The 16,780-nt window shown below is 39.9% G+C and overlaps 1 protein-coding gene across 1 annotated transcript in view; it reads left to right on the top strand.

Moving 5' to 3' along the window:
• Nucleotides 1-16,780, top strand: part of ptgfrnb (prostaglandin F2 receptor inhibitor b) — a 45,268-nt gene that overhangs the window by 5,367 nt on the left and 23,121 nt on the right. Inside the window, exons 2-5 of the mRNA XM_086026235.1 lie at nt 4,914-5,026; nt 5,114-5,372; nt 9,513-9,920; nt 13,165-13,593. Of these exons, the coding sequence (XP_085882361.1) occupies nt 4,914-5,026; nt 5,114-5,372; nt 9,513-9,920; nt 13,165-13,593 (1,209 nt within the window). The remainder of the gene's footprint in view (nt 1-4,913; nt 5,027-5,113; nt 5,373-9,512; nt 9,921-13,164; nt 13,594-16,780) is intronic.

Below are 16,780 nucleotides of genomic sequence, written 5' to 3'. Positions count from 1 at the left end.
ATCTTATTTACCGCCATGGAGACGGGATTAGTTACTTAGAGGAGAGGATCTACACCTCGGGAGGATGTTTAGCCGCGCCAGCTAGCAAGCCTCGGTGCGGCACGTGTTAGTACCAAGTATTCCCCCCGTGAATGACCGATCATGAGTAGCATGCCGCTTTTGATTGCTGAGTTGTCGGGAGAAGAGGAAGCTGGCGTTTGTTTGTGACTAAACTTGATAAAACAGATTCTGGATCAGTCAGGAGTGCAGAAAAAAAAAAGAATCTTTGTCAGTCACGTTGTCTGGAATTACGATTTCGAACAAAACAATACATTGTTCAGCCCTACTTGTCGCTTACGAGTGTTTGGTTGGATTCCATTAAAATGAAACCGAATGACCAAATGGAATGAAAATGCTCCATATAGACACCCCAATTGGAATGAAAAGGACGAATCAGAATGGAATTTAATTTGGATTCACAGAGGTGGTATATTCCTTTTGTTAATACGAAAAAGCTTCATGTAAAAATTTCAAAAGATGTAAATGCATAACGAAGTCGTCATTTATGCACTTGACAATGGCAGCTTCTTATCAGAGCTTGTCTGTGATGGGAGAACTTTTTTTAAACTACTTGTTTTGATCAAACTGTTGTTTTTACAAGTGTCAAAACAATTGCGACTAACTTTGTTAAATAGGCGACTGAACTTAATCTTGATAAATCACATGATCTGCACGTGTATGGAGTAAGATCGCTGTCAAAAAGGCATATGCATGATTAACGATTTGTATCCGTAATAGTAATAATTTGTGAATACAACTCTCGCTTCTATGACTACGAATCTTTACTACAAAAGCATGAGTACTAAATTGCATAAATATAATAGACATCATAGTGTTAATTCAACAGGTCTATTATTTGTAGGCATAACATTTATTATTCAATATCATTGGACGCTATGAACAGGCAATACTTTTTGTGTGTGAAATTGTATTTATGTAGTACATCAGTTTCAATCAGTTGAAATCTGATTTCTGACACCACAAATGAAGAATTTACACATGTTTGATACATTTTCTAGGGATGTAACGATGAATCTAAAATCAATTTAAACTGCATAAAATATGCATCGATGTAAAAAATAAAAGAATGGGTTCTCAACACCATGTTAACGATAGCTACTCTCAAATTATTAGGCGCTAATTTTTCCTTCAAAAATGCCTCATCTCCTGCTGGAGAAAAAAATGATTGGTGCCGAAGAAGGGTGAAATATGTTTACAAATCCGGTACTTTCTTTAGTATTTATAGGTAGTTTCATAGTATTAGTGCAAGTCAGCATAGTGTATTGTTTTTTGGTTCCATTTTAAAATGCATTAAACATTCAGCAATAAAATATTTACGGCCACAATTCTATTTCAATTACTGGTACTCCACTAAAAACAAGTCAGGAATGCTGGTACAACATCCGCAGTTTAGTTGAATGTACTATCATCTTGTCTTTATTCTTTTGTACAATACCTTAAAGAGTTCGAGCTGTAAGCTACAGATAGTCAAGAGCAGCTGACTTGCCGGTGCGATTATGCCACAATTTACATATGATCCGATTAGTCAACTAATCGCAACTCCTCCTGTTGGTGAATAGTCGACTAGCAAAATAATCGTTTGTGACAGCCCTATTTGACACTTGAATCTGGGCTGGAGTAAATCGTTACATCCATAACATTTACAGTCGATCTATTAAAATAATTTTAGGTGAAAACGTAATGGGGTATGCTGAACAGGTAGGTATGTTGATGATACTGCAGTGGACTTCGGGGGTGGTTTACAAAGAACTGCAGCTGGGCTGATTTGCTCGGAATGAAGAAACTACAAAAGAAAAAGAGATCATTGTGAATTGGATTCAGATGGTTTTATATCATGCAACCACTTGTCAAAATAAAATTGAGTAAATTTAAAGTTGTTTTTTTTCAGTGTATTGACAAACTATAATCTGATGCATATTAACCACACAGTGACACACATTTCATATATTTTTCTAGGAATACACGATAATCATAAGTTTGTTCCATGGGGTGGATTCATAATTTGCTCTTATTATGCATACTAGATGTTATGTAGAGACTCAACTGTTCTACAACTAGGTACCAATAAAGGGTGCTGGTGGTTTGGATATGCCTGAGTTACCGAGGAGGCGTAGAGTGAACTCCCAGTCAGTCCTGTTTTAATGTTAAGTCACCTGCATTAAAGCCAACTCCGATGTAGCTGACGTGTGTGCATCTATTTATTAATATCTCAAGATATTACACTACCAACTCATAAAAAATATACACAACACACACTATCTCAGTGTCTCAACACGGTATATTGTACTTATGAATATGTAATATTTGTACCAAAAGACATGTAAGGACAACAACACTCAGTAAGATGTTAAAGCGGATAAACCTCACTTGTGTCACTACATTTCAGTTTAAACTAGTTCGCAGTATAACAAAATAGCCCTCTGTGATATGTCTTCACCATACAAGACATTATGTGCAACATTTTTTCTTTTGCATTAAACACTACTTGTTTTTTTGAGTTCTGTTAGAATACTTGAATTGATCAATAAAAACGGAGCGACCAATTAGAGCTATTAACAGTATCCAAACAATTCATTCTTGTCGACGTGCTGAATTGTGGATACAAGTGACTAAACTACAGTATGGTGACAGATAACGTTGAAAACAAAACTACAGACAGAGCCAAGTACTAATACTAACAGTGAAACGCATAATTAGATTGCAATCTATCGCCGGAAGCCTGAGTCCAAAGCTAATATTTGAGACAGAAATACATATTAATAAATTGGATATACACGTTGCTAACTTTTAATTCACTTAATACAATACAATACAAAGCTCTCGATGGGAGATTAAACAGTTGTTCATGCAGTGATCATAGAAAAAGTCTACAAACGAGAAAAACAAAAAAAAACATTAAACATTACAAGTCCGATCCGTTCGCGTTCGCCATCTTTGTTTTCTTCTCTACGCATGCGCACAGGGAGGAATCGCGGATCGATTAGCTCCCCTTGGGACCTGCTTGTGTCCTGCGTGAGGTCATCCTAATTTGCATGTTGCGCAGATTCGTCCTCAAAAAAGTGATTCGTCCTAAACTGGCAATTCGTGCGAAGTGAAGATTCGTAGTCATAGAAGCGAGAGTTGTATTCACAAAACAATGGCACTCACAGTTTTTGTTCGTACTCACAAGAAGAGAAGTCAAACCCTCACAATTTTAATTTGTACTCACAAATTATTACTATTACGGATACAAATCGTTAATCACGCATATGCCTTTTTGACAGCGATCTTGCTCCGTACACGTGCCGCACGGCTGTAAAACGGCTATCCTGATTAATGTAGTGTAACCGGCCAGATCGGAATCGATCACGTCACTTGTGAACAGTTGACCAGAGATCTTTAATAGAAATGATTTCAATGAGAATGACCAAAAAATAAAAAATAAAAAAAATCTCCATGTAAACTCTGCTAATGACATTAGCCGTCGCTAACGAAAGGAGAAATGGTGGCATGTAAATGGTCTCATCTACGAACATCTCCCGCTTTCTGCTTCCTGGGCAATCATTGTAATCTGCTGACGCAATCATTCACATGAATTCTCTTCAGCTGCAACTCGGCTCTGTTTCCTCCTTTTGCTGCTCCTCTTCTGTGCATGTTGATTCGTGTCCACTTTGTCAACTGGGTGTGTACTGGGTGTGTGGTGTAAGACCAGTGTGCGTCTGAGTGTCCATGGTTGTGCTGTATGTGTGCAAATTATGTCTGTACTTCCATACCTGTCAAATTGTACATTTTCGTCATAATTTGTACAGGTGGAAACACCTTTTCAAACATGTACGCCGCGCATCGCTGATTTCCGTTCACATGACCGCAGGCATTCGAAAAAAATGTGTAATGTGTAAGATTATATACAGATATTTAAGGGCAAATTACAACTTTCATAAGATTCAGTACACCCTGGGGTTGACAGGTATGTAGTTCTTGGTACTATATCAAAGACTATGATGTCTCCTTTTAAGGATCCTGCAAAGATGTTCCTGTTCCATTTTGGTAAAAATGCACAAAGTGATGACGTGGCATTAGTATTATAAAACACATCATCATGCCACAATGTCATCCCTCCATCCATTTTCTATGCTGCTTTTCACTCTTAGGAGCGAGCTGACCTAAGCCTAGAGTTGTTTGTAATTTAGGGCTTTTCACCTCTTTTGCTGAACTTGACAAGAACACGTGGAAGCTTTTTCGTTGATCATCAAAAGTTGCAACCTAGTCACCGAGAAAAAAATTCTGACTATAAAATGAATGAAAAGTATTGTCGCATCTTTTCAAATCTGCAGTGTACCAATGGTAGCGCTGATACATTTAGTAGCTTTATATGCCCATTCTCTCTTTATCTCGTCTCACGCTTCCATGATCATTTTGAGAGTATTCTTCATAAAAAATGTGAGTGTACATCTGTCATATCTCATCAGATTTGTTTCTAATTAGGAATGAGGAAGTGATACAATGCCCCCCTTTAATTTGTTTCATTTCATTTGTGTTATGACACTTTGACCAAATACAATGCTGCTTTAAGGGTTAGGGTTAGGGCTTATTCCAGGTCAGTACAACCTGGTGGACATTCCCATTTTGTTGGGGTTGTGGGTGTGACGGTGCCAAAAATTGGCTGAAAAATTGGTCAAGAACAGGTTGGAATTGTAGGATTTTTTTTTTTTTTTTTTTTTTTGTGTGTTTGTAAAAAATTCAACCGCGGCTAGTTTTAACATGAATCGTGGGTAGGCATGTCTATTTTCAGTAGACCCACACAAATGATTCTGAAAACCGATGCCTGAAAAGACAAAATATGATAGTGATTGCTCTTTTGCTTTCCACACCAGGTGGGTGCTTGGCCCGGGTGGTGACGGTCTCTCCCGGCCCCTTGATTCGTGTGGAGAGTCAGCCAGTCTCCATCAGATGTGATGTCAATGACTACATGGGGCCTCGCGAGCAGGTTAGTACTTTCTACTCTTCCTCAGGTTAACTATTTGTGGAATTTTTTTTTCGTCTTGAGCTGAGCTTCTCATCCACTGGCCTCCAGGACTTTGAATGGATGATGTCCAGGGAGCCCAACGGACAACGTATGAAAATCATCTCTACCTTTGACGCCAGCTACTCGCACGCGTCGCTCAGCAAGCGCGTGGCGTCCGGTGACATCTCGGTGATGCGTCTCCAGGACAACGTAGTGGAACTGAAGATAGCGGAGGCCAAGTCACAAGACGCCGGATTCTACTGGTGCCAAACTCCCAGCACTGACTCTGTCATCAGTGGCAATTATGAGGCTCAGGTCCAACTCATTGGTATGGGGGAGGTGTGCGTGTGCGTGTGTGTGCGTGTGCGTGCGTGCATGCATGCGTGACTGCTGCCATTAGTGAAGCGTTTGACCAGGCTAGCTAGTTTTACTTTTTAAAGTGAGCTTATCTGGCTACAGTTCATTTAACAGACAGTGCCATGACTTAGCAATGCTCTGCTGAACGCGTTTAAAGCCTACCACACGAGCAGCCACGAACGCTTCTTTTGCAAAGTCGCTGACTTGTATTTTGACTTTTACATGGATGTGCTTCACACATGTCAAGCAGGAGCTCTTGGCGAATACTGAAAGAGGATCTCTACGAATTCCATCAGATAAGATGTACTGTAAATGTCAGGTGGAAAACAGCTCACATATACCAACATCCATCCATCTATCTTCAGGGGCAACAATTTATCGTTAGTGATACTGGGGGCCACAAGGGCTATTTTAAATATGGACAAAATACGTGCATATGTGCAAAATATGTGCTCTTAATATATTTCACTATTGATCATTTTCAGACGAAGTATAAAAGATCCACTATCCTAAACCAACAACAAAGGTTTTGAAGCAAACAACAAATAAATTGTAAATGTGCCATTTCCTTCTAAGATAGATCCCTGCAATAAAAGACGATTTGATAACTATCTCGATAGATTCCAAAGTGGAACGATTCGATACGGTTCTATTCGATGCACTCACAGCTTGAAATAAAAAATTTCAAGCTGTTTTTTGTTATCCCACTACCATATATTGTATTTTTTTCCAGTGTAGAATGAACTCACTCAATATGTGGTATATTTATCAGTGTTTTCTTAAGATTTTGAGGGTTTGAAAAAAAATGAAAATGGAAAAAAAATGTTTTTCCTTACTTTAGATTTTTTTAATTCATCGAGGAGCCACTCAGTGTGTGGTTGTAGCCCATCCCCGTTCTCGGAAAACACATGCATGTAATGGGACTCCTTCCCACTTTTACAGTATTTTGTCCCCTCATTCCTTGGGACTTGACCTTGGATTGATTGCTCACTAAAATGATCAGCCCGTGAGTCTTCCTTTGCCTACGGGGGGGTGAAAAAAATGGAAGTTGTGGTTCATTTTGGAGACTTACTCGTCCTCTAAGTGCTTCAGGTAGTGTTGAGTCTCTTTTGCCTGGATATCTATGAAATTGGTTTAATTATTCTTAAATATCCTGCTCAAAATGTATTTTTTTCCTTGGATTGATGCATCACTCATGCAACCAGAGTGCAGTATAATGGGTCCTGCATAATTTGGCCTATTTTACGACAAAAGATTTGGAAAATTGTGTATTCAGCATTTTCCTTTGAATTTAATTGGGTTTCTGGCCTGCAGTTAGCCAGTAAGTAAATAACCTGATTTTTTTTTTGGGGGGGGTGGAGATGTGAAGCTACTGCTGTCCTACAGAAAGAAAAGGATGCATGTGAGGCATTTCTCAAACATATTTGACACAAAAAGCGGTGATGCCTGAGAACAGGTTATTTAGCTCCATAATGCACAATCATGTTCAGCTGCTCCCTAGCTCAGCTCCCCTGGCACCTTGTTAAATTTAGACCTGAATTAACTTGGCAGAACTGCTATGTGGCTCGTGCGTGCACGCCTGCCTGCCTGTGTGTGTGCGTGCACTTTGCCGTGCCCAAGACGACGAATATTCATGTTGTTTGTGTGTAAGGGAGGCGCTTGGTTGTTAGCTGAGATGATGAGTCGGATTTGCCGCTGCAGGGTGTGTACCAGTCGAGACTTGTGCACAGCACACACACATACACAGGCGGCATCCATCGCCCCGATGAGGGTGTTTGGTTATGTAAGAAACAAGTGAAGTGAAGTGGAGGTCGCTGCGGGTTTGAAAACTCGGTTCAGGCTAATTTTAATTGATAGCGCAAAACATGAATGATGTTTTTTCCTGCCTTAGCTAGCTGTCATCAACGTTCACATCACATCCACCCTGACCACAAGTTGCCCTGGACTGGACTGCCAATTGTGACATCACTAAATCCTTATTATTTTTCTTGACAATGAAACGCATGTAACTCTCGTGGTGGTTACCACTTTCTTCCTGAAATGTGTCAGGTCCCAAGCACGGGTATGGACTGTACTTGTTTACTTTAGATCTAAAATGTCGACACGCCTTTGTTCAAATGCCATTTTTATGTGATATAAAAAATCAGACCAAGATAAATCGTATTAAAACTTTGTCCGCTATTTAATGAGAGATATAACCTGTACTACTCAATTGGAAACGTATATCTTTTTGAGAGGGGAAGTAAAAATAAAAATAATAATCAGGTGCCCTTTAAATGGTGGCAGTTGTGTGCTGACTTGAATTTAAAATGAGTCTGAATGTGATTGGTTAATTGTGAACACTGCCACATCCCAGTTATCAGAGGGTATCCATACTTGTGCAACGTTGTTTCAGATGTTTTTTTACTTCCCTTCTCGATTTTTTTTTTTTTTTTTTTTTTTTTCCAATTAGTCAAGGTTATATAAGTCACATTAATGGAGTAATTGTAATGTATCTTGAGCTTCACAAATAGCTGGCATTTCAACAGGGGTGTGTAGACATTATTATTTTACAGTAAATCCACTGTGCTGTATTCCAAAAGCCTGCACAGTGGAATGAGATTCAACACAGGTGCTGTATATTTATTTGGCTTTACAAAGATGGCAATATTCAGTTCCAGTTGGCACCGTAAAAAGAGGCTTTTGTGGTATTTGTAGTTTACAGTGGTGTAGAACTGCACAAAATTATACTGAGGTATATTTTAATATTGTGCCCTTCTTGCGGAGCATAACTAAAATAATAAAAACACACTCTGCAACCACATCAGCAAATAGTTAATACCTCCACGGCATTTTCGTTAAAAAACAAGCACTATATTCCCTTTAAAGTTATAATTACAGCTCAGGTGTACCGCACAGTAGTAATGATGTGTGTTCCCCCACGAGGTGAAAGTTCTTTCCCAGACATCTGCCGGGTTGTTATCTTTACATTTGAACACAATTGCTAACAAATGAATCAGTAAAAATGAGTCAGATTGGCTGATTAGTTTAAATAAAGTTGACAGCAATCTATAGTTTTGGTTTGAATAAATTATTGGGTTTGACGAAATGTTGACAAAAACTCACCTTGGCACGAGAAAAGAAGCCCAGGTTGGCATCAGACTTCAGCAACACTCCCACTCCTCTGGGTGTGTTTCATCCACTCGTCATGTGCTCGCGCACTTCTTGCGCTAACTTGTCAGACATCATGCTGTGCTACGTGCATCATGACGAACCTCTCGCTTTAACATAACATGTTTGCCGTTACGTCTATGTTCTGTGATTAACTAGTTCACCGGTAACCCGGAACAGGATAAGCAGTCGAAGATGAATAGTTGGATGGCTGCATTTTTGGTATTAATTGACAGCCAGGCAATTTTACCCAAAACACAGTTTCCCCTCAGGCTCATTTATTCTCAAATGTTCGCTGTGAGTTAGGCTCTCCTTGAAATTAAAAGTAGGGCGCAGGGAGCATCTCAGGCAAAGACAGAGCTTATCTTCATTTTGTTTTGTTCTCACTTTTATTTGTTATTTCATTTCATCGCAAAAAAGGAGACATGAAGAGATTTGAATGACATCACAAACAATGAGAAAAGGCACATGCTAATGAGAGCACAGAAATTCTGATTGGATGCTCAAAGGCTTTTATTGCAAAGGGAATTTTTAGCACTTTCTGGATTTTACCAAGGAAACCAGGTTTCACATACAGTGCTTAAAAAAAACATTAGACCACCTTTCATAAAGAGACCCTCCATCATGAAGTTTTTTAATGTGGAATCTTAATGTCACGGCACTCTCTATATTTTACCATTTTGAACAGGAATGCGTAATGTCAGGCTGAATTCACATTTTAGATCTAAATTTAATTGGCTAACCATGAGAAGCCAAAAATGAATCAATAACATTCAACCACTAAAGAAAGTTCTCTCCTGGAAGTAAAAAAAAATAAAATAAATACAAATATATATTGACTGATGAAATACTGTCATGAAGCTATTACAACTACTCAGCAAAAGCACATTTCATCACTCAAGTACTGTACCGTATGTATGAAGTTAAGCATTGTCCTTGTGCTTTATCCTTTCTTTTCCAGTCATCCCCAACACACTCAAGGTGACCCCTCAGACTCCGCCCTCTGTCGTCCCCGAGGGTAGCGATGTCACGCTCTCTTGCAACGTCACCCGGGAACTCACCCAGCCCACCTACCTGTCCGTCACCTGGTCGCTGAAGAAGGGAGGAACACCCGAGGAGATTTTGACTTTTGGCCCTCAGGGCGATGTGGCCACGGGGGCCAAGTACGCACGCCGTTACGCTGATGGAGCCATCCGTTTGGCGCCCGGGAAGAATGGATTGTTTGAATTGGTCATTTCCAGAGTGACGACGTCTGACGAAGGGATTTACGAGTGCAATGGAACTGAGTGGACGCATGAAAATGGGGGTAAATGGATTCAAATTGTGGGCAGCACAAAGGAGATGGGAACTGTTGCTGTTACTCCAACAGGTAAGAAGCACTCTTATTCTTAAAACACAGAGCAGAAACTAAAAATAAGGATAAAAAGCCAGTGGGTAACGTTGGCTCGGTGCTCGATTTAGTCTTCTGAGAAATTCTTGGCTGCGCGGACAAGAAAATACAGGAGCAGGTGGTGAGACCGGACTTCAAACTTATGGTGTTGTGTCCACGCAGTCGTTTGCTGCAGAAATGCTGTTTTTAGCCGATCCGAGCATCCTAGGCCGCTGTATACAAAAGCCATTACGTGTCATTTGACCAAGGCCGAGTGATTCAGAAAACAGACTAATGGCTTGAATGGTAATTTTAGTCTTCTTGACTGCTGTAGGTTGTATTTGTGATCCGTCAGTTTTCAAAGACAACCTAACCACACATTTTATACATAGCTGTGAGAAAATGCCTTCCACGAGCCAAATTGATGTTTGGTTCCCAGCTTCCTCCTTTTCAAGTGCCACCAAGCTGTCTTGGCATCTTCTATGTACAGCGTTACCTCGCTACTTCGCGTTCGGTTATTGAGGCTTCAGTCTATCGTGGGCACTGTTGGGCGAGTTACTTCCAAAGTCAAATATGTTTCATATTAGTTACTTCCATTTGAAAGTAATATATTCCTTTACAATATTACCGTCTGTTTAGAGTAATGAGTTACTTTAAGTTTAAGTTACTTTTTTTTAAAAAATCAGGGTTTAATTGATTTAATAATAATTTCCACATTTTAAAAGGACAATGCAAAATTTGCAACCATAGCTGGTAACCTTAACATCTAATGAGGATCTTTAACGCTATAGTGAGTGGTATAACTTTGTTAAATGTTTTCACTCTTTGGTGGGAGATGACTATCTTTAATCAATGTTTGTATACTTAACAAGGTATATTTTTCAAAATGAATATTGGAATTAATATTTGGTCCAGTAAAATAAAAACATTCCAGACTGCACACCATAAATAAAATTACAAGCAACACACTGAAATTAATTTACGCAGATGGGAAAGATAAGTTTGTATTACCAATATGTGTTTGCATTATCAATCAATTATCAATAGTGATAGATGAAGTATAATTGATAATTGGTCTAACAAAATGGATAGAATGATGTGCTCGGACCTTGCTGAGTGCGGTTTGCATGTTCTCCCATGCTTCCGTGGATTTTCTGTACTCCGGCTTCCTCCCACGTCCACAAAAATTCTTTCTGGGTTAATTAAAGACCAAAGTCAACTGGGAGAGGTTCACCTGCAACCCTGATGAGTACAAGCTATGTAGAAATTGGTTTGGTGGACGGAACGGAGGGGGCGGGGGGGTTGGAGGGAGCAATTTCACACGTGACCCTTTGCTGCGTGGCTGTCTACATTGGAATGGCATCCTTTGCGCTGTGGCCGAGCAGGCTGGTGGTGACCCTCACTGCTGGAGTGTTATTATGTTTTACTGAGGCCCCTACGCACACACACACACACACTCATTCGTTGTTGTTGCCGTAGCCACCATATCTTATATCTTTCTGGGTCACCATATCCTCTTAAGTACTGGAAAACATTCCGACTGATTTATTATGAATCTCGAGTACAATTACGCACTCGGGTACACAAATGCACACATTCACACACTACACAGGTCCGGGCTCCATCGTGTTTCTTGTTGACTGAGCGGCTTGAGCAAAGAAGATGAGAAAAGTCAAACAGAGTGGGCTTTGTCTCGTTTTGTCCCGCTCCAGACACCATACAGCGACTTTTCCCAGCATGCTGCGCTCTAGGTTGCTATTGGAGACTGTGTCCAAGTTGTCGGTTTGAAGATACCCGCAACAGTTTTTAATTAAGCTGACTCTCTTTTGAAAAAGCAGTGCAAAGTTCCTACTTGGCATTGGAAAAATGTGCAGAAATTCAAAATACATGTGTTGCTCTTTCATATCTGACATTCACAGAGCCTCCCCTGTTTGGTGGTACTTTGTCTTTGAAGGTCTTAATTGATCTTCTTTGTGTGAATAGTGGGAGACCAGTATTTACACTAAATGCTATTGTGTGTTTATTTTCTCACACCGCCATGCTTCAATAAAATATAATAGGTTTGGTCTTGCATCATAAATGTAATGGCAGCTTAGTCTGACATCAAAATTATACTGCTTGCGACGCCTACGGGGCATGTATACGTTGTATGGCATTAGGGCTGAAACCATTGGGAAAATAATTTAAAAATAAATACATAAAAAACCTGCAAGCTCGGAAAAAAACATGCAATTTTCACAGAGGAAGACTTGAGCTGTGATTCATACCTATAACTGTTTAAAAAAGACAGATGTGCTAAACACTTCTCTATATGAGTTCATCCTGTATTTGTCAACAACACGGCATAAATGATTTGAATGACCAAAACAATATTACATTTTGTGTAGATGCAATCCTGCATGTGTTGGGCGTATTGTTAGAAAGAATTTAAATGTTGCGTGTCTTGAAGTTTGATTTAAAAAGCACAAAAAAGGGTCGTATTTCAAGCCACTATATTTTTTTTAAGATTTAGCATTGCGCTCAAATCAATTTATAAAGAAGTAACCTGTACATTACAATTAGAGAATCATATTTTATCGAATCACAATATTACCATTCAGTAGGGCTGCAGGATTATGACAAAAATATGAATCACGATTGTTTTGGTAATAATTGAAATCACGATTATTCAACCGATCATTTATTTTTTGGTACCAAACAAGAAAATGTTTAAACGTAAAAAATATCAAGACAATTACATTTCTATGAAACAATACGTAAGTTTCTTTTGGACCAAACAATGTATCAAATTAGTTATTATAAAATAAAAAAAGTGCAAATGTATAAATTCAAGTATGATTTCCTTGTGTATTGAATCGTTTTTTTTTATGATTAGGCCAATTTTGTAATCATTGAGTGTAATAATTGTACTTGAATTTCGATTAATTGCACAGCCCTACCGTTCATCTTAAGTAAAGTTTGGTGAGATGGTGACATGAAATGCTTTATAGTTTTTTTCCTTGATAGTTCTGTGTCATTTTTATATTTACACTCGGAGCAAATTGCAATTCCCCATTTTTGTTACTCTAGTTTCCTGTAATAAAAACATGTATTCTTAGAATGTGTGTGCAGTTACGGCTACATTATTCAGCACTGACATTTAGAAGGCCTGCGAGTGTAAACAGCCTGCACGAAAGCTGCAAGGATAGTTTTATTTAGTTATTTATTTTCCCTGATTGCTGCCATCTGCTTTGATCCCTTCAAGGTCAGTCTCTCAGTGTGAAGGCTTCTTCGTCTTCCTCTCCACCCTCCATGAACCTGCACCTCACCCCTGGTGACAAACTGACACTGCTTTGCTCCGTCACTGCCGACAACCTGCCCTCCCTGTCCCTGGAAGTGTCCTGGCTGTCCAACGGCCGGGATATCATCACTATGGAGCGCAGCGGGGTGGTAATCTCCAATACGTCAGCCAGCTCAGCGCAAGGAAATCACGGGGAGGCGAGCATAGAGAGGACTGGGGCCGGCGAGTACAGGCTAGCAGTGAGGCAGGTGAGCACGGAGGACGTAGGAGCTTACGCCTGCCGCATTCGGGCCTTCATCGAGAAAGGAGGAAAGAGCTCGGGAGGAGGAGGGCGGTGGCACATGGCAGCTGAGAAAACGTCCAGCCCTGTGACGGTGAAGGTGTCGCAGATCAGTGAGTGGAATGTCGCTCTTTGTTCTTTTTGTGTTTAATACCAAAATCAGAAACAATGTATCTTACCAGCACGCATACATGCAGTGGATATAAAATGTCTACACACACCTGCAAGATAAAGACCAAGATAAATCATTTAAAAACATTTTCCACCATTGATGTGACCTGTACAACTCAATTGGTTAAAAAAGAAATCTTTTCAAAGGGAAGTGTAAATCAACAAACAGAGCCAAGGCCGAACTTTTGGTCATAATTCCAAAATGTATGTTTGGGGCCAACACAACATTCATTACCCCAAAATAATGAAATCCAAATGAAATCAGTGTTATAGAAAGAACAACATGTCAGGAAAAGCCTACTAGAACATATGAACTTTATTTGTAGTTAATAAATGGAGGCCTATGTGATTGGTTAACTCTGAACACAGCTACATCCTCAGTTATAAGAGGGTGTGCACACTTGTGCAACTACATTATCTCATTTTTTTTTTTTCCGTTTTTTTTTTAACTTCACCCTCGAAGATTTTATTTTTTTTAACTTCACCCTCGAAGATTTTATTTTTTTCATTGAGTTTATACTTTCATGGTAAAAAAAACCCTCGGGAACACATGCTAGATGTAGTCACATTTTGATACTCCCAGTTTTGCTCCATGAAAAAATACAATTCCTCCCATATCAATAACCAATAAGTTAAGTGTGCTCCTCTTTGTAGTTTTGCTTTGGGATACGTTTTCCTGATTCTGCCATTGGGATTCCCGTAGTAGTAGTGTGTGTAGGCGGCTGATATGCCTGAAAATGTTATCAACTGCTCAGGGCTCAGCTAATGATCAATCACAGTTCACCTGTTTACTGAAGCTGAGTCATGATTGGTTGTTACCTGAGCCCTGAGCAATTATGATGTCATTTTCAGTTGACAGCAAGTGGCAAAATGGCCACCCCTGAGATAGACAAAAACAGGTGGATTTGACTGCTTAGCTCATATTCTACAATCGCAATATTAACCCAGAATGTCGTGTTTAAACTAGTGACACTGCATAGAACATTTAATTGCAAAGAACATTTTGGGATTGACTTCCTCTTTTTAAGAACTATGTTTCAGAAAGTTGAAAACCTCTGAAGAGTCAATAGTCCATAAAAGCATTATGGCATTCAGCTCGCGAGCAGTGCGTCGTCCGGGCTCGATTTAGGTCTGCGTTATAGTGCCGTAACTGCCGTTCTAGTTTCCACTTCTCCTCTGTTGAATCCACAGTCAGTGGAATCAGCCACATCAATGGAATCTGTGCATATGCTGGCTGCCGTCTGATATGGCCGTTTTCAGGCTTCACAGCCTTCAGTTACCACAGAAGACTAATAACTTATGAAAGTCCCAAAAGGACTCAGGATATGCTTGCACATGCTTGCGTGTGCGCAATTGTGAGTGTGTATGTGTGTGTGTCTGCACGCACACTTGTGTCCCACTACTGAGGACGCAGGACTGTTCTAACTGGTAGAGCTCCTACGTTGTAGCCTGCAGGTATACATTCCATCAAACCTTCATCCGCACACACACACGCGCGAGCCACTTCTTCCCCCGCACCCTCCCAAGCTCACACGCACGCACGCACAGACAAACTGTTTTTGTGGAACTTATGGAAGCGCACACTTGCTCACACGTACACACTGGGGGTAATTCCTCTCACCCTGGGTTGTACTTTGAAGTGTGCATGTGTTGCTTTGTCAGCTGGAATTGTTGTCAATAAACTTCTCAAAATGTCAAATTACAAGCAAACTTTATAGCAGGGGTTGTCAAACTTTTTGGCCCCAGGCGCCCCTATAAGTATGTTATATTAGTTCCTATCTATGCCATTATGGCGATGTAGTATGTAGCTCAATAATTGCTGATGTTTTCATTTTTTGCACTACCGTCATTTTTTTGTGTGAGTTTGGCAAGTGAAGTCATGACCCCAAAATATTCCGGCACGACCCATAGTTGATGCCTGGTTGGACAGTACACTCAACTCAACACCTGGCCACCCAAGTCCTGACAGGCTGGCTGTTGACAGAATAGTTCAAGCCACTTCTCTAATCTGCCCTTCATATCACACACCATTGCATAACCCGAAAGGTTACATCCCATACTAGGTTGTTTTGGCAACAACGTTCCTTTCTTCCAAGGGAGTTTGTCGTTCAAGTCGCAGCTATGTAATATGGACATCGTCTTAATAGTGCTAGTGTTTGTGTTTATTCAATTAGCTTCCATTCAGTCATTTCATCAAAAGAAAGATTTTCAGTAACAAAGTGTTTTTTTTTTTTGGTATGAAAAAAAGACATCTTAAAGAGAAGTCAACGCGAACATTTTTTTTTTTTCAAGAATATGTTCTATGCTAGCCCACTAGTTGAAACACTCTGATAAATATTGCGTTTGTGGAATAAGCGTTAATCCATTCATTTTTAGCCATCTCTGGGGGTGGCCATTTTGTCTTTTGTCGACTGAAAATGACCTCACAACTGCTCACAATGACCACTCACGGCTCAGATTCAGAAAATATATATATTGGGTTTTTTTTTGCTCACAGTCTCAATATGTTACTGCACACGTGGAGAGTTACTCGAAGCGACGTGAGTGTCATTAAAGAATAACTTCAAAAATAAAGCTTGCTAGCTGACTTCAAGACAGACCTGACGCGCCGTGCAGTTAGCAGCGGTTAAAAGCAAGCAGGAGCCAACCGTGTTAATGATTCCAGCCATCACTGAATCAGGAATTTCAAGTCCAAGGCTTGTTTTAACACTACTCCTATGATTTATCTGACTGTCTACTACTGCTGCTACTGCTGCTAAGTACAGAAATAGAGTTAAGTTAGTTCAAGTGACACAATTCAGATTTTTTTTTTTCCCTCTCTGTCTCTCTTTTCTCAAGTGGCACAATTCAGTTATGTGCCATGGCGGCTTTAAGAGAAAAATAACATGGAATCAGATATCCTCAAATCAGAATCGGGCCTCTGTGGATAAAAACCCGATACGTATCAGATGTCTGCCAATGCAACTGTAAAAGTATCATATCAGACTCAAACAGAAACACGCTGATCAGATATCTTACGCGTTGTCATTGCGAGGGTGATGTCATAGGACAGATTGGTCAAAATCTAAACTAAAGCCTTAGAATGGCCCGAAAAAACAGTTGGCATTGGATAGTTGGGAGGCTGGTGGA

This window comes from Filicampus tigris, chromosome 1 (genome assembly GCF_054856515.1).
Source record: "Filicampus tigris isolate MCC_2025a chromosome 1, RoL_Ftig_1.0, whole genome shotgun sequence".
NCBI lineage: Eukaryota > Metazoa > Chordata > Actinopteri > Syngnathiformes > Syngnathidae > Filicampus > Filicampus tigris.
This window is presented reverse-complemented; position numbering and strand designations above follow the sequence as displayed.